The following is a 22,648-nucleotide window of genomic DNA, read 5'->3' on the forward strand; positions in this document are numbered from 1 at the left end:
AAAAGTTCTAAAAACAATTCATATGAAGAACAAGCTCAAGTGAGTGAGTTTTCTATTGTTTTTATTTTATTGTTCTTATTTTCAAGCAATATCCCTCGCACATTTCTTTCTTTGTTATTTACTTTTCCTTATTTATTTTGATATTGTTCTGTGGAATTGCACTTTTATGTTCCTGTAATTCTGATTATATTGTTTTGTACAATTGAAGTTTGTAATAACTTTACGTTACTTCAAACAATCTTACTAAACCTTAAAAAAAATAACCCGTCATGTTTTCCCATGTCCCGAAATGCCCTGGAGTGGCTGTCAGAAATTCAGTTAGCTTACCTGACACGCGGCCATTTTGGCAAAGTCATATCATGCCTGTCACGCGCACACTATTCCAGACTTAATGACTAAAAATCAAGCACAGAGTTTATAAGTTAGGAATTAAGGGTGTGGAAAATAATCGATATTAATTGATGTGCGCAATGCGAGTGCGTCGTAAGGCACATCCAACTACTAGTAAAACAGCATGGACATTCGTGCCCCAGCAGCAGCGAGGAAGTTTCTATAGTTTCTATATTTAACTCCCCCGCAACGTTTAAATTCCATGTTTGGAAACACTATGGATTCGCAAAGAACGACGAGAAGCTTGACCAAACGTCCGTCATTTGCAAAGAATGCCGCGTTAAGAAGCCATACAACCTTAAAAAGGGTACAACAACCCCCCCACCACGCACACACACACACACACACACACACACACACACACACACACACACACACACACACACACACACACACACAAACACAAGTGGATCTTCCCCTGCAACAAGTGTCCCTCTTGACATAACAGCAGAGCATTCGGCTTCTTCCTGAATTTGGAAACAATTTAAAAAGGGTATAAGTTGTATTACACTTTCTGCCCTCACTACTGTATTAGCCTAGCTCCTAGTCTATTCATATTAGCAATGTGTTTTGCAGACAGGAATATAAACAAACATTGATTCCACTGTTGAAAGTGTCACTTTTACTTTGTAGTGTATTTTTTACAGCAGTAATTGTTGTTTAATTGTTTTACTCCACCACTGAACCACTGCTGTTGTAATTGCATAGCAGATGTGAAAGTGTGAGGAAACTTGTTTTTGAAAAGTGGTTGATGTTTTAAGATGGCAAAAAGAATGATCAAGAAGTGGTGCATCGTAAAAAAAGACAAATAGCACTTTAGTTGAATTTACTTAAGTGCCTTTAAGTACCTAAAAGGAATAAAGCCAAATCCTTTTTAGTACCATACTGAATTCCATTTTTTTCCTTTGCTTATTTGCATCATGTTGAATTGCATCATATTGCAAGATATTGCACCATACTGGATCGGATCGCATATATATATATATATATATATATACACACAACATTTTATGCAGTTTTTGGGTGCCTTTGGGGCCCCTGTTGAGTGTGTGTGAGGTTTCAGTTGTTTTTGTTTTTTACCAGAAAAGTGCATTAGAAGCAAGTTGAAAAATACTGGAAAAAAACAACATACTAACCCCTTATGATTTTTGTCAAAAATCACAGCCCGCAAACACCGCCATTTTATGCAATTTTTGGGTGCTTCTGGGGTTGAAAACTTCCTGATGCAGTTCCTCACTGTAATAACCTCACCAACCAAGAACCTCACCGCATACCACCGTCTCAGACATCATCTGTAGTGAGGGATTATTTGGGCTGGTAGAATGTCATGCTATTCCTCCAGGTTGCAAAATAATGAAAAGCTGTATCACATGGACCATACACGGCTTGACTGAAAAGACAAAAAGCACATTTATTTGAGTTGATATTCATTAAAATGAGATGAGACATCTTTTAACACAGCAAGTAACACAGCAACTTCAAAAATAGACAACATGTCAAGAAAAGTTGGAATAAGATGATTTCAAGTCCCTTGAACTTATTAAGTTCTTTGTGTCTCACTGAAAATTGACGTTTTAGGTCAATTGATGAGAAATTTGAATTTTTATAAAAAAGACAAGCAAAAAACTGGAGATCATGTTGGAGGTGTTGTCGTAAAGCTACAGTAGACCCCCCAGTGGTCGCTGGTGAAGCGGCCACAGTCCAGCTTCTCCATGCCCACCAGGGCCATGTGGTCGGGGGCCCAGCGGGGCAACCCTTCCCGGGAGGCCGGGCGCAGGTAAATGCGGTCAAAGCGGCAGCGGCTGATGTACGGGACGCTCTTGTTGCTGTTGGCCTTGGTGTCCCACGTGTAACGGCAGTGCTCCTGCTTACCCAGGCGCTCCCACACGTCACACACGCCGGCGGGCAGGCCCACCTTGGCCACCTGGGCGGTTGGTGTGAGGGACGGTTAGTCATTTTGAATATAAGTTAGCCACACCCCAACAGCGGAGGAGACAAACCTCTGCGTCCCTGAGATTTGTGTCTCCACCAAAAAGGACTGTGATGTCGTCGGGCGCCTCCCTCATCCTACGCATCACCTCGCCCAGTTGTTTCATTCGCTCGCCTCCTTGGCCCTTGCAGCTCTCCAGGTGGGACGTCATCAGGCACAGTTTACTGCCTTTGAAGCTCACCTGACAGACAAGCAGGAGTTGTTACCGTGGAGACAACAAAAACGATGTTGTTTATGGGAGCTCACCTGAGCCACCAGGAGGTTCCTCATCATCTGAGTGCTCGGGTAGGCCACGATCTCACTCTCTACCAGTTTGACCCGCGCCTTCTTTAGCATCATGCCAGCAAAGTAGCCATCTTCATTGCCTGGTGTGGGAGGAAACACTCTTAAGAAGTCACTTTCACAAGCTTTTGAATCCACCTGCAAGATCTACCTTCAATGAGAAGGTAGCTAACGGCCCGTTTCTTCAGATATTGCACATACGGCGGGATAAGCTCCTGCAGGAAGACCACATCAGGTGTGTATCTATATGGGAGAGAGGAGATGGGCTTTACATATCAGTGTTACGACAACAGGCTACATAAACAGACAGTCAGTCCCATGATAATGGGTCGCCACAAATAAATTAACGTATGGAAACATTCATTCATTCATTTTCTGCCGCTTTTCCTCACGAGGGTCGCGGGGGTGCTGGAGCCTATCCCAGCTATCTTTGGGCGAAAGGCGGGGTACACCCTGGACTGGTGGCCAGCCAATCACAGGGCACATATAGACAAACAACCATTCACACTCACATTCATACCTATGGACAATTTGGAGTGGCCAATTAACCTAGCATGTTCTTGGAATGTGGGAGGAAACCGGAGTACCCGGAGAAAACCCACGCATGCACGGGGAGAACATGCAACGTATGGGAAACACTGCAGATCAAATCCAAACAATAACACAAACACGTCTTACAGTGCTAAATAGGAGCACAAGCCTCTGGCGCGCTCCGCCAGGTTCTCCATATCCAGTCCATCCACGTTCCAGGAGATGAGTGACAGCCCAGCGTTGTCGGTGTCGGAGGACTTGGATGATGATCCGGGACTGTCTGCTGTTAAGTCTATGCTGCGGGGGTCACAAGATGACAGTAAAATGCTCACACAAACACAGTAACACATGCGGAATGATCTTGGATATACAACCCAGTTATGATGACACAATGTTTGAGTATAAGTGCAGCTTTTACCTCTCTGTTGGGGTTTTTCCCTCAACTTTCTGTCTTTTGGTTGCAGGCTCAGACTCCTTATCTGAAGACCACTCAGCTTCAAACACTTTCTCCAGGTCAGCCTCAAAGAATGAGTTTAAAGCTCTCTACAGGGGATGGGACAGCCATTAACACATAGTCGCGTGTTACACAAAAGGAAAGGTGGAATAATAATAATAATGATGATGCTAGCAGCAATGTCAATATTGATGAGACACGTAGAGGGTGCAGAATGTAAACATGTTAAATTCCTCGTTGAGCTAGCGTAAAACAAATAAACCATCAACACAACACCTGAACAAGAATCATCTCCAGTAAAAGTCTTCTTTGTGTACCTCCATATTCCACTCATTCTCAGCCAGGTAGCACTGAGCCACGCCGCTATCGGTCCCCGATATGCCGGCAAACTCTTCGCATAGGCGGGCTCGGCTGTCTTCCAAATCCACCGCGTCGGATGTTGTCGCCATGCTTCCAAAAGTATCTTATAAAAGGTGTATTTTGTTTAAAATATAAAATGTCCCGTTGCTAGCATTGTTACCGCGTTGTTTATGTTCGCAAGTGTGCACAAGCTAAATGCTTCCGGGTGGGTTCTTTGTTCCGGGATGCTGCTTCACAACTTAGCTATATAACTTTATAGTAAAGTTGTGATCATACATAATTGTATAACTATAACAAAAAATGTTAATTTTCAAACTAACTTATACTTGATACTTACTTGATTATATTTTCAGTTCGTCAGTCGTAATTACTGACGTAAAACGGGATGTGTTTTGGTTTCGACCCGGACGTCTTCGTGAAACGGAACAACTAGTGTTGACATTGGGCGCTTTCAGAGTTTCTTATCATGGCGTCGGCGTCTTTAAACACCATAAAGCAAGTGATGCGAGTCTTGGCAGAATGTTCGGGCTTCGACAAAGTAATGAACAAGGTGAATATGTGATTTAACGCTAATTTGTGCCGTTCCCTGGTTAGTTTTGCACATAAGTGATGAGGCGTTAACTAGCTGCTGCCAACGATGGCGGTCATGTTTTGCTTGTCACTTTCCAGGTGGATCTCCTTGCTGCCACGCCGGGCAAAGTGGTGTGTCAGATGCGGGTGGAAGAGGAGCACACCAACCGGTTAGGGACGATGCACGGCGGCCTGACAGCAACCCTGGTGGACATCATCTCCACCCTGGCCATCATGCAGAGTGAGAGGGGAGCAGCGGGTGTCAGCGTCGACATGAATATTACGTGAGTTTGTGCAGGTTATGAACGTTTTATTTGTATTGTAGTGATTTCCGTAAAAAACACTAGTGTTGATGTGAGAGTCAATAGTACAGTATATAGTAGGGCTGTCGATACACGAGATTTTCATTTATTGTGTGATTTATTGTCCCGTTTAATCTTGCGAAGCTTGTGACACCCCTAGTAAAGATGTTTGTTATCCCCTCAGATACATGAACGCGGCCAAGGTTGGGGAAGATGTTCTCATTACCGCTCAGGTTCTAAAGCAAGGCCGCTCGCTGGCCTTCGCCACTGTTGATTTAACCAACAAGGCCACAGGGAAGCTCATCGCGCAAGGAAGACACACCAAACACCTCGGCAGCAGCTGAACACTCCCTTACGTCAAGTAAACAATCTTGTAAATATTTATTAACGTCAACCAGTCACACAAATGCAACAACAATAAAAAAGACATGGACAAGAGTGTTGTGTTCAATTTTGCACTGTATTGGTATATGTTCAGCAGTATTGATCAGAACAGAAAAACAAGTTATTTGCTTCAAACCTTCTCAACTGGACACACTTGAGTGAACAAAAAAAGCACTACTCCATAGTCTTTGACAAGCAAGCCCCAATTTGATCAAATTATCAGTGAAATCAAAGTGAAACGTTAGGTACATTGTTATTAGTAGTAAGCAAAAGTGATTGACTTTTACCAGCAGCCCGCATCTCCAAAAATAATGAAAACATCAGTAGCTTCAGTGATTCTGGTTAACATTTTGCATCCAGCAAAGAGAACTAAAGAAGCAAGAACTACGCTATGACGTGATAATATTGTTCATGGCTGCTTCCACGCCTTCCTTGGTCAAACATTGTGCAAAGTTGTTCCAGTAAAAGCCCACCCGCCCCATCTAGTCTGCACGGCTAACAAAAACAAAACCTCCACACTCTTCCCTTGTGACAACAAGGGTAAAGAACACGTCCACCATTGTGTTTCCTGTTTGGATGCAACAAAGAGTTCCTGCCATGGACAATGAAGCCTGCTGCTGCTGCTGAGAAGAAACACTCCAAATCAATGTTCGTGCAGGTTCACGGAAAATAACAAATGGATGTTGAAGGGGGATGAAGGGAGGGGTCAAACTGAACAATAAAAGGGAGGGTGGGGTCAATCCAAACAAGGAGGAGGAACAACAAGGGAGGGGAGAATGAGGAGAAGGTAACCAAAATAAAAAGATCCAAGCACAAGTTCAATCTTTTAACAGGTGAGGAAGAGTGCTTCTGAAAGCAGGGAGGAAGGCAGTGAGGGTTTGCCAAGGGCTCTGCCACTCCCCCTCGCCACACGGGAGGCCTTAGTCGGGCATGTAAGGTCGGAGGTGATCCTCGATGTCTCCCACACCCCAGCAGGTGAGCTGGTCCTGGGGCAGGTACAGGCACAGGCTGCACAACTTGAACACTGTGGCCTTGGTTTTAGGAGTCTGTGGCAATCAATGAGACAGTTGGTGCTTGCAAGGGTGACCATGACAACCATGACCATGCACTATTGGGGTGTAACGGTACACATATTCATAAATCACATTTTTGGGTACAATACAGAGGCATGCCGATACCCCATGTAGTATACATTTTTAGTCATGGCTAACGATAATGCCGAGGAGAAGCCAGAGCGAGAAAAGCCACTTCCATCAGGCTCTTGTTTGGAAACGCTTTGCTTTTGCCGTTTACACAAAACCAAAGTACATTTTGTTCAGTGAATCGTGACCCGAATACAGAGCTGCATACCAAAGCGTGTTTACTGCGTTCCGTTACACCCGTAGGACACTCCATTAGTCAACTTTTTCATCCTCACCTGTAGGTGATGTCGATCCATGAAGAGGAACACAGACTGGGTGGGGTTGTTCATGACCATTCCAGCCTTGTCTTTACGAGCCAGGGCGTGCAAGCACTGCTTCTCGTAATCGCCATGGTGAAATTCAAACTTGGCCTACGGGCGTAAAATGACAGCATTAGAAGCAGTCATACTCACATACACGACTTAAGGTACACCTGCACAACCCACTCACTTGCAATACAGTTTTGAAAAAACTATCAATTTTTTTTTTGGAAAAAAACCTTTGTAAAATGGCACTTGTTTCCTTGTGATATTTTAACTTGTTTCTTGACTTGTTTTTCCTCTTAATAATTTAAATTGTGACTATATTCTTGAAGACCCTAAGTGTACCTAACGTTGTCTCTCTTGGAAACCTTTACCTGAACAGGCCTGAAGGGTTCGTCATCAGCGCCCTTCCATCTGGAGAAGAGCAGACAGACAATCTTCTCGATGTCGTTGCGTGGCCAAAGGATGAAGTCCATCTCCTGCGTGCAGCCTATCACATCCTGCAGGCGAATGGTGGGGGAGGAGGGGAACACAGCAGTGCATTAAGCCACCGTCGCCACAAAGCGCTCTCCAGGCAGTCCAAGACCTGCCGCCTACCCTTCGCATGGACTGGTATCGGGGGGCGTGGAGTTGCACCACATCCTTCTGCAGAAGCTCTATGGAACTCTCCAGGGAGTAGCTGGAATCCCGCACTCCTCGAAGAATGTTCTCCTCGTAGTTGTTGGTCATCACCGGCACCACTTCAGCGACCTCGAAGAGCGCCGACTTCTTTTTCTATCAAAACAAAAATGAGTGATTATTTATACTGGTTACTGGGAGTGAGTGTTATGCTAGTAGAGACAAACCTTTTCCTTAAAAACAAAGGCTATATAAATCTTGAAGTCAAACTGATCGGCCAAAGATTCCCTTTTCTTCCGCAGCTGAGCGCGCAGCCGATTTCTTGTTTGGTTTCTCCGTGAGGTCGGATCCCCCATGGTTGGACTGTGATGACAACAGCGTCTTGTGTAGAATACGTCTGACCACCCGCTCTACTTTATTTTGTGTGCGTGTGTGTAATTAGACGACGGAGAGCTTGCTAGCCTCTGCAGTAACAACACAACTCTGTGAGACAGACACTAACTACAAACTGAAAAGCTCATCAAATGCAGAACTAATTCATTTTTTGCAACAAAAGGGCAGTGTTGGAAGGAGGGGGGGTAGATGAAGACTACATCTCCTTGGGTTAGTTGTTCACAAATCCATGTTGCTTTTAAAGCCAAATAAGCTTGACATCAACCTGCCATCACCAGGTTCGGAAGTAAACGAGCAACCCAAAGTGTGGCTTGACTAGTTCCCCGTGGAAGATAGGGCCGAAATTACCAACAGAGACCCATAGCTAGTGAAATTGAGGACTACAAGGCTAATATTTGGGTCGTCTCAAAGTCCCTCATCCATGGCTGAATATGTACTTCTCCGTTAGAGACAGACGAGCAGGTTGCCAGATGTTGGCACTGGGTAATATGGAAGGCGGCTTGGTGCCAAAGCAACTGAACATTTCCCTGGCCCTCATTTGGCACACAGCCTGCTGCTGGTTGTCATGTTGTATTTTTAGCACACTAGCTAGGCCGAGCTAGCAAGCTAACCTTTTCACACTTCCGACAGTAGTCAGCGACAAAAAGCTACATCTTATCTTCCAGGTTGTTGGCTCGACCGGGGGCGTCCGTGTGAGAGTAAGGACCCGCTGTCGTTTACATTTCTTCTTTCATTTTCTTTTCACATTCTCCTCACCCAAGCCCAGCGTGACTTTTTAGTGTGATGCTAACACCCGGAGGCTATGATAAGCTAAGCTAACTAGCCGCGCCTGAGCTCAACATTTTAGCTAGATTCGCTCGTCGTCAGCAACTCGGTGAGCACAATTTCTGCCTGGTTATCAACAACCGATCCGACAAAGCAAAACAAAATGAATCCCCTTAATCTTTTCTCTCAACTTCTGGAAGTTTCGGTGATCTCCTCCGTCGTCACAAGCTCGCCCTGTCGCATGCCATGTCAAGATAAATCGACAATCCAGCTGGAGTCCCCCGTTCTTTCAGTCGACGAGCGGCGTGATCTGTCTCCCGGCGGCGGGCCCATTATTCACTTCACGGCGTTGTCGTCCAACGTTTTTTGTCCCCCTTCGCGTTCTGTGCGTTTTGTTGTTTGCGAGGAGCAGCTAATAATGGCGAACACACACAAAACAACAAGCTCGCTTGTCCAAAATGGCCGACCAAGAGGAAGATGAACATGACGTGAGTATGACCCGTGACCACCAGAAGAGGAGGGGAAATGCAAATCACGTGATCGTAATGGGCGTATTTAAAGTGAGTGGCGGGAGCCGTTGTGAATGACTTGTTCAAACGCCAGTGTCGTCCGCTATCGTTTATAACCGGTAAGTCGACTAAAAGGAGATAATCAAAATAGTCTACAGTTGTTTTTTTAACGTGATCAGTAATAAGGCACATTTATTGGCTCAAATTAGCTTGTTGTAACCTTTCTTTGTTCATTAAAACTCGCACTACTGTAGCTAGGCCAAAGCGCCAGCTTGCTAGCTAGTTACTTATGTCTGTTTATATTCCGATGCCATTGACGCATCATTTACAAAGGTGGAACTGGACGAAGCCGTTTACGGGCATTGTTTTTTCGTTTTTCAATCACCAGGCTTGTGAAGGAAAATGAGTTTCGGTGGAAAAGTGAGACAACATGTCACAGCAAGGTCCAATGAAAACGCAAAAGTTAGCGTAAAGGTGAGTAAAGATATATATATGTATATATATATATAGACTCGTCAAACTTGACTCGTGGGCTTGAGTTAGGACAAAAACCGCGTATTTTTAGTGTTAAGAATTGAATAGTAATGTTTTAAAACTACTTATTAGGAACACCTGTTCTCTATGAAGCTATTTTTCAAAATGGCGTCACTACTGAAAACGTTATTTTTTGCAGTGGTGTTCAACACCTTATGGTGTGTGTGTTTCATAGAAGGTATGACTGGAGTGAGGCTCTTTGTCTTGGTGGGTTTAAAGTGTAATGGAGCATGATGGCTCATTTCCCCAGGTTGTCTACCAATGGTCTTGTTACCAAGCTGTTGTTGTGCACATTGTCATGGTGACAGTTTCTCTTTTAACTTTGTCCACAGAACTTTTTCTCCCAATCCCCAAATACGATGGGCTCCTCCAGACCGATTGCTCAGGTCCTCCAACCCGTGGCCGTCAACACGCAGTTGGCAAAGACGAGCCAGGTAAGCACGCCTGGAAGCGTTGTTGGTATTGTAGGGCTTTCTAATTTAGTTTTGTTTAAGGCTGCAAAGAGCATCCCCAAGCGCAAACAGTGGAGTGCGGAGCAAAGCCGAGGCTTGAAGAGGGTGAAGGTGGAGGTGAAATCGACACAGACTGAAGCCGCTTCCACGTTAAATGACGACTATGCCAGCGACGCGTATGAGCTCATGGTGAAAGGTGAGCGGCCATGACTGACTATGAACCTTTTGTCTAACTTGCCCGTTTTAATCGGTGGTGGTTTTCCAGAAACTCCACCTCCCGCCTACTGGAAAGAGGTGGCAGAGGAGCGTCGCAAGGCTTTGTTCAGTGTCCTCCAAGAGAACGAGAAGGTGAGTTGAGCGGAGAAGCTGTAAGCTGTTCCCATGGTCTTGTCCCTGTCTTTTTCATAAACTGTGAATTCCATGTTTACGGAATCTACTAAATTTGTGATCTGGCTGAGATTGACAATGTAACTGGAATGCTGTGTTTGTTAACTAAATGTTGACACCGACTAAGTTGTCGGAAAAACTACTCATCGAATGAATGAAAGCTAGCGGTGTTAGCCTGGTTTAGCAGTGCATGCTAGGTCTTAACAAGCATGGGTATAAGTTTGGGGATTTTTTAGAAATGTTTTGCTCTTAACGTAAACAAAAAAGCAGGGCCATATGCTGATAAAATTAAAACGGCGCAGCGGAAAACCATAACGCTGTACATAATTTTGTTTTTAGTTGCACAAGGATATCGAGGCCAAAGATGAGCAGATAACTCGGCTGAAGGATGAGAACGACGAACTGCAGGAGCTGGCTGAGCATGTTCAGTACATGGCTGACATGATTGAGGTACAAAAGGTTCCATGGTTGCGTAAATGTGTCGTCCCAAATATAGCATTCATGCTGGAATTTGGCCAGTTTAAAAGTGCTTATGACGCAAAACATGTGCTTGAAAGTACTCTTAATGGACAATTTGTCACCAACAATGGGGGGGGTAAACACAGGAACGGGAAATATGCCTTTCAATCTTCTTCACAACAGAAATGGCTAGATGGTGTTTTGGTATCATGAGCCCTCCTGGTACTGGCCGTTGTACCCACAAATAAGTGATGAGCTGCTTTTGTTCTCCCTGCAGAGGCTGACTGGGAAGAGTCCGAACAGCCTGGAGGAAATGAGGGGGCTGGCCCTTGATCAGGAAGATGAGGGTGATGTGATCGAAGAGTCTGACTGCAGTGAGGCGGAAGAGGAACAAACTTCAGACCAGGAGCAGGATTAACAGACCTCATTGAAGGGGTACTTGACTCTTTTTGGAAGCTGCTACAAGTTTTGAATGTAAAGGAAGGCCTTGGACAGTTATTTATGACCCCACCTTGGACTTGGCTAATGACGTTGCTAATGAAAGTGGAACCCTGTAGCGTGCCGTGCGTGCTCCCGAATGGGCTTTCATCTTGACTCAATTGTCACCCGGGTTATTAATGTTGCAACAAAAATGGATGTTTACAGTTTTTTTTTTTTTAATTTAAAGAAATGGTTAAGACACTCCCCCTTTCTATAAGAATTTGACTCAACCATAAGCTTTTTTTTCCTTCACTGAAACTGATGTACATACTGTGGTTTTAAAATAAACACTTTTACAACAATTCTTGAGGGTTTCTTCCAATAACTTCCCAAAGATTTACTCAATGTAGTTAGCAGGGAAAGTCATTTCAGTAAACCCTCGTTCATAGTTTAAAAACCTTGAGGGTGACGGAATTATGGAGCCATGGGTTCTTACTAGGATGTAGAGATAAAAATGTGAGATTTTATGGGTCAACCACTTGACTTTTTGTTCGTAACCCTCAGGATGTTTGAGGATGTTTTGAAACGGCGTCTAGCCTCGGCAGCAATGAATGCTGGGAGAGGCCTTGCTCATGCAGCTCAAAAATCCCACTGTCCCCAAAGAAGCAATCAAAAGGTCTGACAATTCACATTTTGCTAAGACTTTGGCTTTTTAAAGGCTGTGCTCTGAAATGTTTGATCAGCTGATGGCTTTGTGCTCGTTTGCATTAACTTGCGATCTCACTCATTTCTTCATTGCGATTTGAAGCTCTTAGAATCTCAAAGATCCAACAATGCAAAACGTAAATTCCTGCACAAAATTCTCCAGAGTTTTGCGTTTATGCAAAAATAAACTTTATTGCAAGTTTTCAAATAAGCAGAGCAAATACCGGATCCAATTTAAAAATGCTTGAAATCATTAGACGTGTGGAGCTCAACAATGCTTTCCATAACACGGATCAACTGCAAGTTATTTCAAATATATAAAAAGAAAAATGAAGTAGCTCACTTATACAAGAATACTTTTTCCCCACATCCTGGGAGAAATAAAATGTTAAATCTGGACCATATTTGCCAAAAAGCATTTAGTCACAACAGGTTATACAAAAGGAGGGGGGAGGGGCGGAGATGTACATTTCATAAAAGTGACTTGCTTTCACTTCATATGGCTTTTGAAGCACAGAGGGGGTCATTTTAGTTGTGCTTTGAAAGGCTGTCGTTGTATTCTGGCCAAAATATGGAAAAGTACATTCACCTTCTCAATAAAATGCTTTGCCTTTGGTTCTAAGATGTTTCTGAAGTCATGTTATGTAAATAATTACTCAATCCAGGGAATATAAATATTTGCTTTCTCAATCTTTCTCCAAAATAAATCTATGATTTTCAAAATCAAAGTTAAGCATGAGTGACCACATAACGGAGGCCGTTTTTTTAATATGTAAAATAAAATAAACCAGCTGGGAACATAAATATACAATCCATATACATAAAGTCCTCTGCGGTTTATACAGAACAGCGCAGGAGAATATTAGAACGCTGGGAATAATAAATAAGATGTGACTCAGTAGTACGAATAAAAAGTTGAGAATTTTAGAATGCCAAGTGTGGAAAGAAGAACATCCCCCTTCTCAATTGTGCTCGAAAATTAAAAAAACTAAACAAAACACTGAAGCCACGCCTCTTTTAGGACGGTCAATGTAAAAAAATAAAATAAAATAAAAGCGCGCACGCACTTCCCCCCCGTGCCGTTCCTGTGAGAAACCCTGCCAGGTCACGTTGATCACATACTTGGCGTACATACAGAATTGCACTTGAAAAAGTGCACGTTTAAGAAGATGCAAAGAGTGCCTTGCTTCGTCCTCAAACGTGACACGCACAATTCCCAAACACCATCCTGGAACATTCTAGAACTCGAATAGAGGTCACGGAACAAAGCAGCACATGACAGGCTGTGTATGTACAAGTGCAAAAAGAAGCGTGCACAAAAAGAAGTGAAGCTTTCACAGTAAAAACGTTCATGAAGTGAAGGGAGTGCAAGGTGGGTGTACAAGGGGGGGGTGTGATCTCCTCTGTGTGCTCTCCAATTACAACCCCAAAAAAATGACCGTGTGTGTGTGTGTGTTCCCTTGGGGGCATCAGTGAGACCGCTAGCAGGTTGGTTGTTTTTTCTTTCGTGTGGCTCAGAAGGTGGTGGTGATGGCGTTCCCTCGCCGGTTGCCCAAACGGACCATTTCGCCCGGGACCGTGTCCAGCTGCTCGTAGGCCAGGCGCCCCTCCTCACCTGCCAAAAACACACACACGCGTGCACATATTTTTGTTAGTCGATACATAAACTAAAATATAAAAAAAAAGTAGAAATAAAATAAAATTTAAAATTTCTGTTGACTCAGGAAGCAAGAACCACTCACCAAACGTGAGCAGCGTTTCTATGGCGACGTGCCGCAGCTCCTCATCGGCAGAATCACACAGCGCCACCACGGCTCGGATGCTCTCCACCGCCTACACACGCACACGTTCATCAAATACACTCCCAGGCCACAACATTAGGTACACCTGCACCGACTCCAATGAGACATGAAAATACAAAGGGGGCGGGGGGGTGTCTCTATGATGTCATAAATGTTAGCGCTGACCTGCAGGCAGCTGAGCGCCGCACACGCCGCCCTCTGACTCTGAACGCCGGCCTCCGACAGCGCCTGAGTGTAGAACTCCACTGCCTGTGGTCACGGACACACGGTTACGTCTCACGACAGGAAAAAACATCTTTAAGCGTCTGGGCGACTCACTTTGTTCCTGAAGTGTCCGTGTGGCATGGCGGAGGTGAGGTAGTCGGACGCCGCTTTGTTGAGACGGGGGTCCTCAGCGGTGAGCAGCGAGGCCACCGTCCTCAAGGTGCTGCTTTGAGGCCACAGGAAGCACGGCGGTGTCTCCTCCAGCGCCGACACACACTGGGAGGCGTCGGCGCTGCACAGGACCTCCGCAAACATGTCTGAACATAAGAAGCCGCCTTATTCAGGAGGACGGCTTCCAGCATCGATTGTCGCCTTCGGAGACTAACATGGAGGCGGGTCCTTACCCTCGCCGGCCAGGTGCAACAGGTGCGTCTCCATGTCTCTGACTTCATGTTCTACCACGTATCTGTGGAACTGAAAGATGGTGATGACGTCCTGACAGAGAGCGGCGGCGGGATTGTCGGACCCGGCCAGGTCGCTGCGGTCCGCCATGTCGCCCACCACCAAGGATATGACTGCAGAGCAGGGAGAGCGCCGTCACACACGTCTCGCATTCCAGTTGGAGGAGGCGGGCCAACACAAACCTGCGTCAGGACCGAGGGGGTGTGTCTCCTGCAGCGTGTCTGCGTAGCGCCGCTTCATGTGCGTCAACACCCGGTCCACGGCTGCGTGGAAGAACCCGGAGGAGCCGCTGCACTCGGACCACAAAGACATCAGAGCCTCGCGCTCTGCAAGGTCTGGCAGGACTGACATGGACACCATATAACGTCACTTGGAGGAATTCTCTCCTCATGTAAAATGGTACAAAAATAAAATAAGACAATGACAAAACTAAGCTAGTAAAATAAAAATATTACACCATAAAAAGTAAACTATAAAAATGTCAAAAAATAAAATAGACAATAAAAAAACAAAGCCAGTAAAATAATAATAAAAAAATACACCATAAAAAGTAAACTATAAAAATGTCAAAAATATAATAAAATAAAGACAATAAAAAACTAAGTTAGTAAAATAAAAAAAAATTACATTAAAAATATTACACTATAAAAAGTAAACTATAAATTATGTAAAAAAATAAGACAATAAAAAAAACAAAGCCAGTAAAATAAAAAAAATTACATTAAAAATATTACACTATAAAAAGTAAACTATAAATTATGTAAAAAAGTAAGACAATAAAAAAAACAAAGCCAGTAAAATAAAAAAATTACATAAAAATATTACACTATAAAAAGTAAACTATAAATTATGTTAAAAAATAAGACAATAAAAAAACAAAGCCAGTAAAATAAAAAAAATTACACTATATAAAGTAAACTATAAAAATGTCACAAATATAATAAAATAAAGACAATAAAAAACCAAGGCAGTAAAATAAAAAATAAATGAAAAATAAATTACACTATAAAAAGTAAACTATAAAAATGTCAAAAAATATAATATAATAAAATAAAGACAATAAAAAAAACTAAGCCAGTAAAATAAAAAAATTAAAACAAAAAAATTACACTATAAAAAGTAAACTATGAAAATGTCAAAAATATAATAAAATAAAGACAATAAAAAACTAAGATAGTAAAATAAAAAAATACATTAAAAATATTACACTATAAAAAGTAAACTATACAAATGTCAAAAAATTAAATAGACAAAAAAACTAAGCCAGTAAAAAAAAAATTACACGATAAAAACTGTAAAAATGTCAAAAATAATAAAATAAAGACAATAAAAAAAAACTAAGCTAGTAAAATAAACACATTTATTAAAAAAAAATACACGATTAAAAGTAAACTATAAAATATAAACTAAAATATAAAATGAAAATATAAAATATACAAACTACAAAAATAATATCAAGTAAAGGACACAACAAACATCAGCTGTTGTCCGAATGTTTCCATGAAAACAAAACCACCCACCATCCACCGCTGACGGCACCGCCCCCGCTCGGTCCACGATGACCTCGGCGAGCTCCTCTAGAAGCTGCGTCTGAGCGGACAGCTTGAGGAGAACGCCGCGCCGCCGCCACATGCTCGTTGCTCCGGTCAGCAGCTGTCGTTGCGGTCCCAAATTAGTGCCCGTGCACGTTAATGAGGTCATCGTTAGCGTTTATGAAGCGTTTGTACCTGGATGAGGCGGCTGCAGTACCGCAGGTGAATGACCACGGCCACGTCCAGGTTCTCGTTGCCTGTGCTGAGCGGCAGGGGGCTTCCCGCCACGCTGTTGCCCACCCCGGTGTCCTCGGTCAGGGCTTCACTCAGGTGGCCCCGTGCTTCCGGATGCTGGCCACTAGAGAGCAGCAGAACGTAGTAATGTCAAAGTCACAGTTTTCTTTAATTCCGGTATTGTTTGTTGGAAAAGACAGTAATGTATGAACGCTAACGTTACCCGATTCTCTCGCCGTCGCCTTCGAAGAGCGGCGACCTCTGCGGCGGCATGCCGAGTACGCCGGCAGCAGCAGTGTCGTCTCCGGTGTCCTCGTCGTCAAAGTCTGACGTGTTGAGGAAGTCAAAGCTCTCCAACGCGCTTTCCACCGTCAGGCTGAGGCTGGACGAGCGACTCCTATGACCCGGGAGGCGACACTGAACACAAAGACGAGATTGAGCGACTTTTCTTCCCTGAGGCGCATCTCAGACGTGTTTGTTCTTCTACCTTCAGGAGGTCCTCCAGTCGCATGACTTCCTGCTCCAGGTCTTGCAGCTCCCTGCAGCGGTGCGTCAGCACCTCCAGCGTCATCAGCAGCTCGTGGATGGCGTCCTCCAGGCTTGTCTCCAGGAAGGCCCCGCTTCCCTCGCCGGCCCAGCTCGGGCTTCCCGCACCCTCAAAGAAGCCGTCTCCGCTCTGCATTTCCGAGGACGTCAGCCGTTTGACCAGCTGCCGTGTCAGATTGCCGCCCTCCTCCGTGTCCAGCTCCACCGGCTTCAGCTCCTCCGCGTGGTCCAAGAAGACGTCCTCTGGCGCCACCGTTGATAGAAGCCCGTCAGAGCACAAGGAGGGAGCGTCTGAGCCCCGGTTGCGTTGGGACTCGGTGCGTTCCCATTCTGAGTCCGCCTCGTCGCTGGCGAGGCTGGCGCTGGTCCTGCTGTCCCGGCTGCCCCTGCTGCCCGTTTCGCCGTCCTCCTCGTCTTCCTCTGCGATGGAGCCCTCTCTGGTCGATAGGAGCCTGGAGGGGGAGGTGTCCGTTTCCGGGGGAGTGACAGTGATCTCGGGGTTGGACGGGGCCGGCGAGTGGGCGCTGGGCGCCGGGCTGGGCGTGGACGCAGAGGTGTCGGAGAAGGTGAAAGAGAGGCGCTTGCACTCGGCTGTGCCGCAGCCGCCATTTTCAAAGACGTCGTCTGGCAGCGTCGACTGACAGGGGAAAGATGGATTCCGTTTGAAAAGACAAAAATCAAAGAGGATGCATGCAGCCACACACGTAAAAGAAGCACGGCGTGACTTCCTGTCTTGTGGGCACACAAAAGCGGGATTTGGGATGTTAGGTTCAGGGCGTGCCACACACACTCACACACACTCACATAGACCTCCAGACTGGATTTGGGCCTAGGCCGGAATGAGGCCAGGTCCCCAAAGGAGCGAGTGCGCCTGAGCTTCTCAAGCAGGGTGTCTCTGAGCACTTGCAGGAAGGACAGACGCTGGCGCTCCACAGGATATGGCTGCCACTTCTTTACATGACGCACGTGCAGGGATTAGGAGGGGGCGAGGGGCGTGGATGCACATTCAAAGTTCGTGGAAAGGGGGTGTGGGTTAGTTGAGGGGACGCGTTAAATACATTTACAACATTCAAAGCCAAACAACTTCCTTAAAACCCTCGAGGACTCACAAAGAAGGAGCTGTCCTGGAAGGTGGGGGTCTCCGGCGTGCCCTGGCTGTAAACGGACACCCGCCTCTGCAGGGCCGTGGCTTTGCTCACGTTGCCCGATGACAGCGTCAGGTCCTCCACGTCGAAGGGGCTGGGGAGGGGAACAGGTTATTATGTTAGGACGTTTCAGGGCAAAACTGGTTAATTCATGTGTAATGACTCAAGTTGTCCTCCAGAGGGCGATAAAACACCAGTGATGCACACTTGGAAGCAGTAACTCATGGGAGCATTTCCCTTCCATTATTCTTACTATTAGAAATGTTAACCACGTGAAAGGGTCAAAATATAGGAAACTCATCCCTGGATGACGCAGCATTCCTGCACAAGTGCAACGAGAAGTCACGAGAAGGCATCAAGAGGACTCTACTTACTACCACGTGACCTCCAGGTTGAGCTTAATAGTCCCGAGGTCATTGACATCCACCGCTACCACCTGAGGCATGGCGGTGAACAGCTCCTTGGTCTCGCAGATGACGCTGCCCACCAGCATGTGAGTGGCCAGGCCCTTGAGCTCCGTCACCTGCGTGGCATCCACGGATATCGGCATGAACACACACGGGCAAGGCGGCGCCACCAAGACAGACGAGAGCCTACCTTGATGTTAATGAGGTCACTGATGAGCGGCATGAAGACCATCTCGTCCCCGTCCCAGCTCTGTCTGGATTTCACCTCGATCCGCCCCTTTAGCTTCCACCTCTGCCGACCGTAACGCATGAAGATCTGAAGACCATCAAAAACCAAAAAGTTAGAAGGATAAATACTTATTGTTGTCAATTTATAAATATTCATGTTAGTACAATAAACGATGAAAAATTATCTAATTCTAACAAATAATTTGAAATAATTTCTACTTTTCAATGTCATTTTTAATGACATTTTCCTTGTAAATATTAATCATTGAAAACAAAAATATTAATACAGTATATCCCAATGACTTGCCTCGTACTGGTCTCCAGGACAGAGCCTGGCAAAGCCTGCCAAACCTGTCAAGAAACGAAGTGGCATAAGAAGTAGGACGCTCATGGCAGGGTGCATTTTAAATAAATAGAAACATTTTAAAAATGCATTTAACAGGATAAAAACTCATAAAAACCTTTCATTTTGATGTGAAACTCTCCCAGCAGGTTCTCCAGTTCACTCTCAAACACGCTCATGTTCTGGGAAGGACAAGAGAGGCCACATGCATAAGCTTGGTCACCATGTGCTGCAGGAAGTTTCTTTAGTTCCGTACAGTAGCCACAACGTCTTGGGATGTATACGTTAGCTTGCCTTACAACATTAAAATCATCAGAATGGCATCCTATCATTGACCGTGTATGCAGCCCCCCGGTGGAAAAGGTATGGACGCCGCTGAGCAACAGGAAGTGAAAATACCTGGCCTGTCCATACATGTAACATGATGTGGTATGATCACGTCTCCACCTCAGACGTACCTCTGTGTATTCCTTATAGCGTCGGTTGACCTCGGCGATGCTCTCCTTGGTGCCTTTGCTGGAGGGGGAGGAAGTGAAGGCCTGTTTCATGCGGCTGGCGCCGTCCCTCAGGCGACTCTGGATGCAGAAGGCCTCGTAAAGCTCGTCCACCTGCACAGGAACATCATTACTGATAAGCTGTGATTAGTTTTGCCCCCTTTCTAATGGCGCTGCTAGGAGGAGGATGATCGCAGTTTGCAGTACCGATGCTTGGTTCGCCGTGTGGCATTCAGAAGGAAGAAGAGGGACAAGATGGGGCTATTCCACGGCTCAGAGAGAGGGCAAGCATCCTTTCTTCATGAACCACCAACGCCAATCACCACGTCTCCTTCAGTAATTATGACTTTTATCCAGGCCAACACGATAAACGGGTGAGTCAACGCTTACATAAACCCTCTACCTTAGTAACCCCCCCCCAAACTCCGCTTTTCAGCCAGCTGGGCCTATGCCGTCTGCAGCATGCGGCGTGTGTGCGGCAGCTGGGCCAGGCTATCAGACACGCTGCAAACCACAACGGTTATTATAAGCCTTGTGGAGCGCCGCCAATGATGGATGCCTTCAACTTTTTTTTTTTTTAAAGCATAGCATTTTTACAATTTTAAAATCGCAAGTGACTTCTATTGCAGAAATGCATTACTTTCCGTTTCGGCACTCTAAGCATCATGGGAACTGTAGTTCTTTTAGCCATAAATTAGCCACAGGCTTTCTTATTTCGACTTTAACACATGAAAGAGCTTCAGGTTAGAGTTTAGGGTGCACTACACTAATGCAACCAGCAGAGGCGCTGTTGCTTCAGTCTCTAGTCTAAACAAGCAGCACAAGTGCTTTTTTTAATTATTTGTTTTTATCAAGGTGTGTGACCTTCCCTGACAAGATAAATCACTCCGTTCCGCCTTGCACTTTTTCAAATATTTACAAGCGTTCACATCTATTTTCAGTGCAGGACCGCAAAGAACAAGAGGACGATTCATGCGCTTCACAAAGCCTTTCAGTGTGTTTGTCTAAAGAAAAAAAAAACATTTGTGGACCACACAAGCTGATATGCTCCTCAAGCAGCCTATTTTTGAATCTGCCTCATCAGACCTCCTTTTCCTTGACTCCAGTCTCCAAGGAACACTGTCCACTGCTTCCTAGACCCACCCTGACCCAGATCCACGCATGGGGGATGAGGGGGGGGTGGCACGCTTCCTTCCTGCGTGGGCAGACGGGGGGGGGGGTGCCTTCTCCCACAACAATATAAAAGAGCCGCTAACGTCAGTCCTTTTAACACCACGGGAGCTTCAGAAGCTGGCCTTCTGGTAACCATGACAACCCTGGGAACAGCACGAGCCCGGGCTCTGATCGCCTGCGGTCTCGTCTGATTGGACGACAGAGAGATTCTGAGGACCAGACTACAAAAGGGGACCGGGAAGAGCCATGTTGCGGCCTTGAAGAGAAGTATTAACATGCGTCCTGGGAGGAGGCCACAAGACCAGGATGAAAGCCAACCTGGCCAAGAGCGATCAAGCAACCTGCCAGTACTAATACTTTTTGAATGACAGCGTATGAACACAAGCGCACAATATATAAATATTCATGTTATATGAAAACAAAGATATCGTTTTTGTTGTTGCATGCAGTTGGATATTAAGATTAAAGGGTCCCTTGTGATGTGACTTTTTAAATAAAGTTCGAAAAGTAATTTCCCCCCACAGAAGTGGGGCTCACTTTAGACGTTACAACTTTTCTCAGGCTTCGCTACACATCTTGAAACAACGCCGCGGACTCCGCCAGCTATGAATCAGTCCGAGATGGACGAAATGTCTCATCTTCCTTGCTTGTACGACGTTACACTCTTCTGCCCCACCTCCACCCACCAAGACAAAGAGGCTAAACGGCGGACAAAAGGGCTCACTCCGTTGCCGTTGTTCTACGGATGAAACGCACCACGGTGCTGAAAGCAATGCACAGAATGAACCCTCTTCCCTCCTGTATGGAGGTGAGAGAGGAGGATGAATTCATTTATCATCATCCCAGGCCTCGTGCCCACAAACGAGATCTCGCGAGATCTTGTGACGCCCCCCCCCTTCCCTGTGGTGCACTCACCTTGCTCATGTGAAACTCCAGGCGTCTCATGTACCTCTCGATGGCTTTGATTTGCTGCAGACAAACAACAGCCACGTGCAACCACACACGGGACATACGTCAGCCAAAACATAATCATCAGCACGGCTCTGGAGCGTGATGCCGCCAGGTCCACTTAGACCCAGTTTGACCCAGCCTCCATGTCAAATTAGTATTTATAGCTGTTAAATACATGGCAATTTTGTAAAATGACTGGTTAGCTGTTTTTCTTTGGGAAATATACACATTTTATAATCCTGGCAGCTCAATTTCCGCGCTCTGTCATCACCTGTGCGTGGTGGTGTGTTACTTAACGTCTACTGGAAACTCACCTTGTCGAGATCATACAGCACTCCCTGCAGGGGCGCAGACACGGCATTAATACACAAGGTAATCCAGATGTGCATATTCATGACTTCAATGTCCCTCACCAGGCGTGAGTTGCGCTTCATGTCCTTCATTAGAGACGTCAGCTTCTCCAGTTCTGTTTGGTGAACCTCCAAATATTCACTGTGGGGGGCACAACACAATTCGTCTCACTTGCCACCATGTTAGGTCCAAATACGGCGGAATACTCACTCCAAGCCTTGTTTGAGCGCGTTGTAAACCTCCTCCAGTCTTTTAGGCTGAGGCTCTCTGGAGCTGCTGCTGCCCCCCTTGTGACCAGACAGGTGGGGCTTCTTGGGTTTGGACTGAGGCTTCTTCTGCGCCGCAGAGTTGCCCATGAAGGAGTTACACCTAAATACACACGTTTAAATATAGTGCTGCTTCCATCAGTGCATCGGACACACACAAGTTGTAATGATGTGTCCCTCGAGCCCAAACGTGAGACAAATCCATCATCTATCATCATCTTAGGTTTAACACTTTTATACCTACGTTTTTCATTTTAACTTTTTTATTTTTAACTGTAGTTTGTGCACACCTGAAGGTAAGACGGACTGGAACAAATTAGCACCGGTTAATTTGTCCTAATGAAAAATAATGACATCACTACTATCATGAGAAGCAGTGTAGAGTGGAGGAGCCACCTGCTGTGACCCAGCAAGGTGTACTGTATTCGGACACATGCTCAGAGCAGCTGGTGTCCCGCCACGGAGGTCAGAAGAACCGGAGTATAAAGAGTAGGAGCTACCTACTCTGGCCCAGCAAGGTGTACTGTATTCGGACACATGCTCAGAGCAGCTGGTGTCCCG

The 22,648-nt window shown here is 45.5% G+C and overlaps 5 protein-coding genes across 10 annotated transcripts in view; 2 read left to right on the forward strand and 3 right to left on the reverse strand.

Moving 5' to 3' along the window:
• Positions 1-1,695: 1,695 nt before the first annotated feature.
• tdp2b (tyrosyl-DNA phosphodiesterase 2b) lies at positions 1,696-4,216 on the reverse strand. Its single transcript, XM_058047049.2, has 7 exons — positions 3,965-4,216; positions 3,612-3,736; positions 3,341-3,490; positions 2,814-2,905; positions 2,627-2,745; positions 2,391-2,561; positions 1,696-2,314 (listed from the first exon to the last, which is right to left on the reverse strand). The coding sequence occupies exons 1-7, from the start codon at positions 4,094-4,096 to the stop codon at positions 2,024-2,026; spliced, it is 1,080 nt and encodes a 359-aa protein (XP_057903032.2). The 5' UTR covers positions 4,097-4,216; the 3' UTR covers positions 1,696-2,023.
• Positions 4,217-4,437: 221 nt separating this feature from the next.
• Positions 4,438-5,312, forward strand: acot13 (acyl-CoA thioesterase 13). Its single transcript, XM_058047052.2, has 3 exons — positions 4,438-4,557; positions 4,677-4,861; positions 5,064-5,312. The coding sequence occupies exons 1-3, from the start codon at positions 4,474-4,476 to the stop codon at positions 5,221-5,223; spliced, it is 429 nt and encodes a 142-aa protein (XP_057903035.2). The 5' UTR covers positions 4,438-4,473; the 3' UTR covers positions 5,224-5,312.
• An 8-nt stretch (positions 5,313-5,320) lies between these two features.
• lg7h6orf62 (linkage group 7 C6orf62 homolog) lies at positions 5,321-8,970 on the reverse strand. Its single transcript, XM_058047050.2, has 5 exons — positions 7,553-8,970; positions 7,305-7,481; positions 7,082-7,207; positions 6,681-6,815; positions 5,321-6,309 (listed from the first exon to the last, which is right to left on the reverse strand). The coding sequence occupies exons 1-5, from the start codon at positions 7,679-7,681 to the stop codon at positions 6,184-6,186; spliced, it is 693 nt and encodes a 230-aa protein (XP_057903033.1). The 5' UTR covers positions 7,682-8,970; the 3' UTR covers positions 5,321-6,183.
• Positions 8,971-9,000: 30 nt separating this feature from the next.
• gmnn (geminin DNA replication inhibitor) lies at positions 9,001-11,606 on the forward strand. The gene is made up of 7 exons (XM_058047051.2): positions 9,001-9,111; positions 9,381-9,466; positions 9,859-9,960; positions 10,021-10,174; positions 10,244-10,326; positions 10,705-10,815; positions 11,102-11,606. The coding sequence occupies exons 2-7, from the start codon at positions 9,395-9,397 to the stop codon at positions 11,240-11,242; spliced, it is 663 nt and encodes a 220-aa protein (XP_057903034.2). The 5' UTR covers positions 9,001-9,111; positions 9,381-9,394; the 3' UTR covers positions 11,243-11,606.
• Positions 11,607-12,114: 508 nt separating this feature from the next.
• Positions 12,115-22,648, reverse strand: part of ripor2 (RHO family interacting cell polarization regulator 2) — a 40,857-nt gene continuing 30,323 nt past the window's right edge. For 4 of the 6 annotated variants that reach the window (XM_078792132.1, XM_058046317.2, XM_078792133.1 and 1 more), the window contains 21 exons: positions 22,032-22,190; positions 21,884-21,962; positions 21,785-21,808; positions 21,435-21,488; positions 19,311-19,460; positions 18,971-19,034; positions 18,817-18,860; positions 18,472-18,597; positions 18,249-18,397; positions 17,839-17,968; positions 17,534-17,680; positions 16,671-17,366; positions 16,407-16,600; positions 16,145-16,307; positions 15,938-16,070; positions 14,600-14,761; positions 14,360-14,530; positions 14,070-14,272; positions 13,917-14,000; positions 13,692-13,782; positions 12,115-13,564 (listed from right to left, as the gene is read on the reverse strand). In XM_078792132.1, coding sequence (XP_078648258.1) covers positions 13,464-13,564; positions 13,692-13,782; positions 13,917-14,000; positions 14,070-14,272; positions 14,360-14,530; positions 14,600-14,761; positions 15,938-16,070; positions 16,145-16,307; positions 16,407-16,600; positions 16,671-17,366; positions 17,534-17,680; positions 17,839-17,968; positions 18,249-18,397; positions 18,472-18,597; positions 18,817-18,860; positions 18,971-19,034; positions 19,311-19,460; positions 21,435-21,488; positions 21,785-21,808; positions 21,884-21,962; positions 22,032-22,190 — 3,124 coding nt within the window. In that variant the 3' untranslated portion in view covers positions 12,115-13,463. The remainder of the gene's footprint in view (positions 13,565-13,691; positions 13,783-13,916; positions 14,001-14,069; positions 14,273-14,359; positions 14,531-14,599; positions 14,762-15,937; positions 16,071-16,144; positions 16,308-16,406; positions 16,601-16,670; positions 17,367-17,533; positions 17,681-17,838; positions 17,969-18,248; positions 18,398-18,471; positions 18,598-18,816; positions 18,861-18,970; positions 19,035-19,310; positions 19,461-21,434; positions 21,489-21,784; positions 21,809-21,883; positions 21,963-22,031; positions 22,191-22,648) is intronic. The other 2 variants (XM_058046319.2, XM_058046320.2) reach the window with 1 other exon arrangement.

This window comes from Doryrhamphus excisus, linkage group LG7 (genome assembly GCF_037039965.1).
Source record: "Doryrhamphus excisus strain RoL-2023G ecotype Guam linkage group LG7, RoL_Dexc_Guam_v1.1, whole genome shotgun sequence".
Classification (NCBI taxonomy): Eukaryota; Metazoa; Chordata; class Actinopteri; order Syngnathiformes; family Syngnathidae; genus Doryrhamphus; species Doryrhamphus excisus.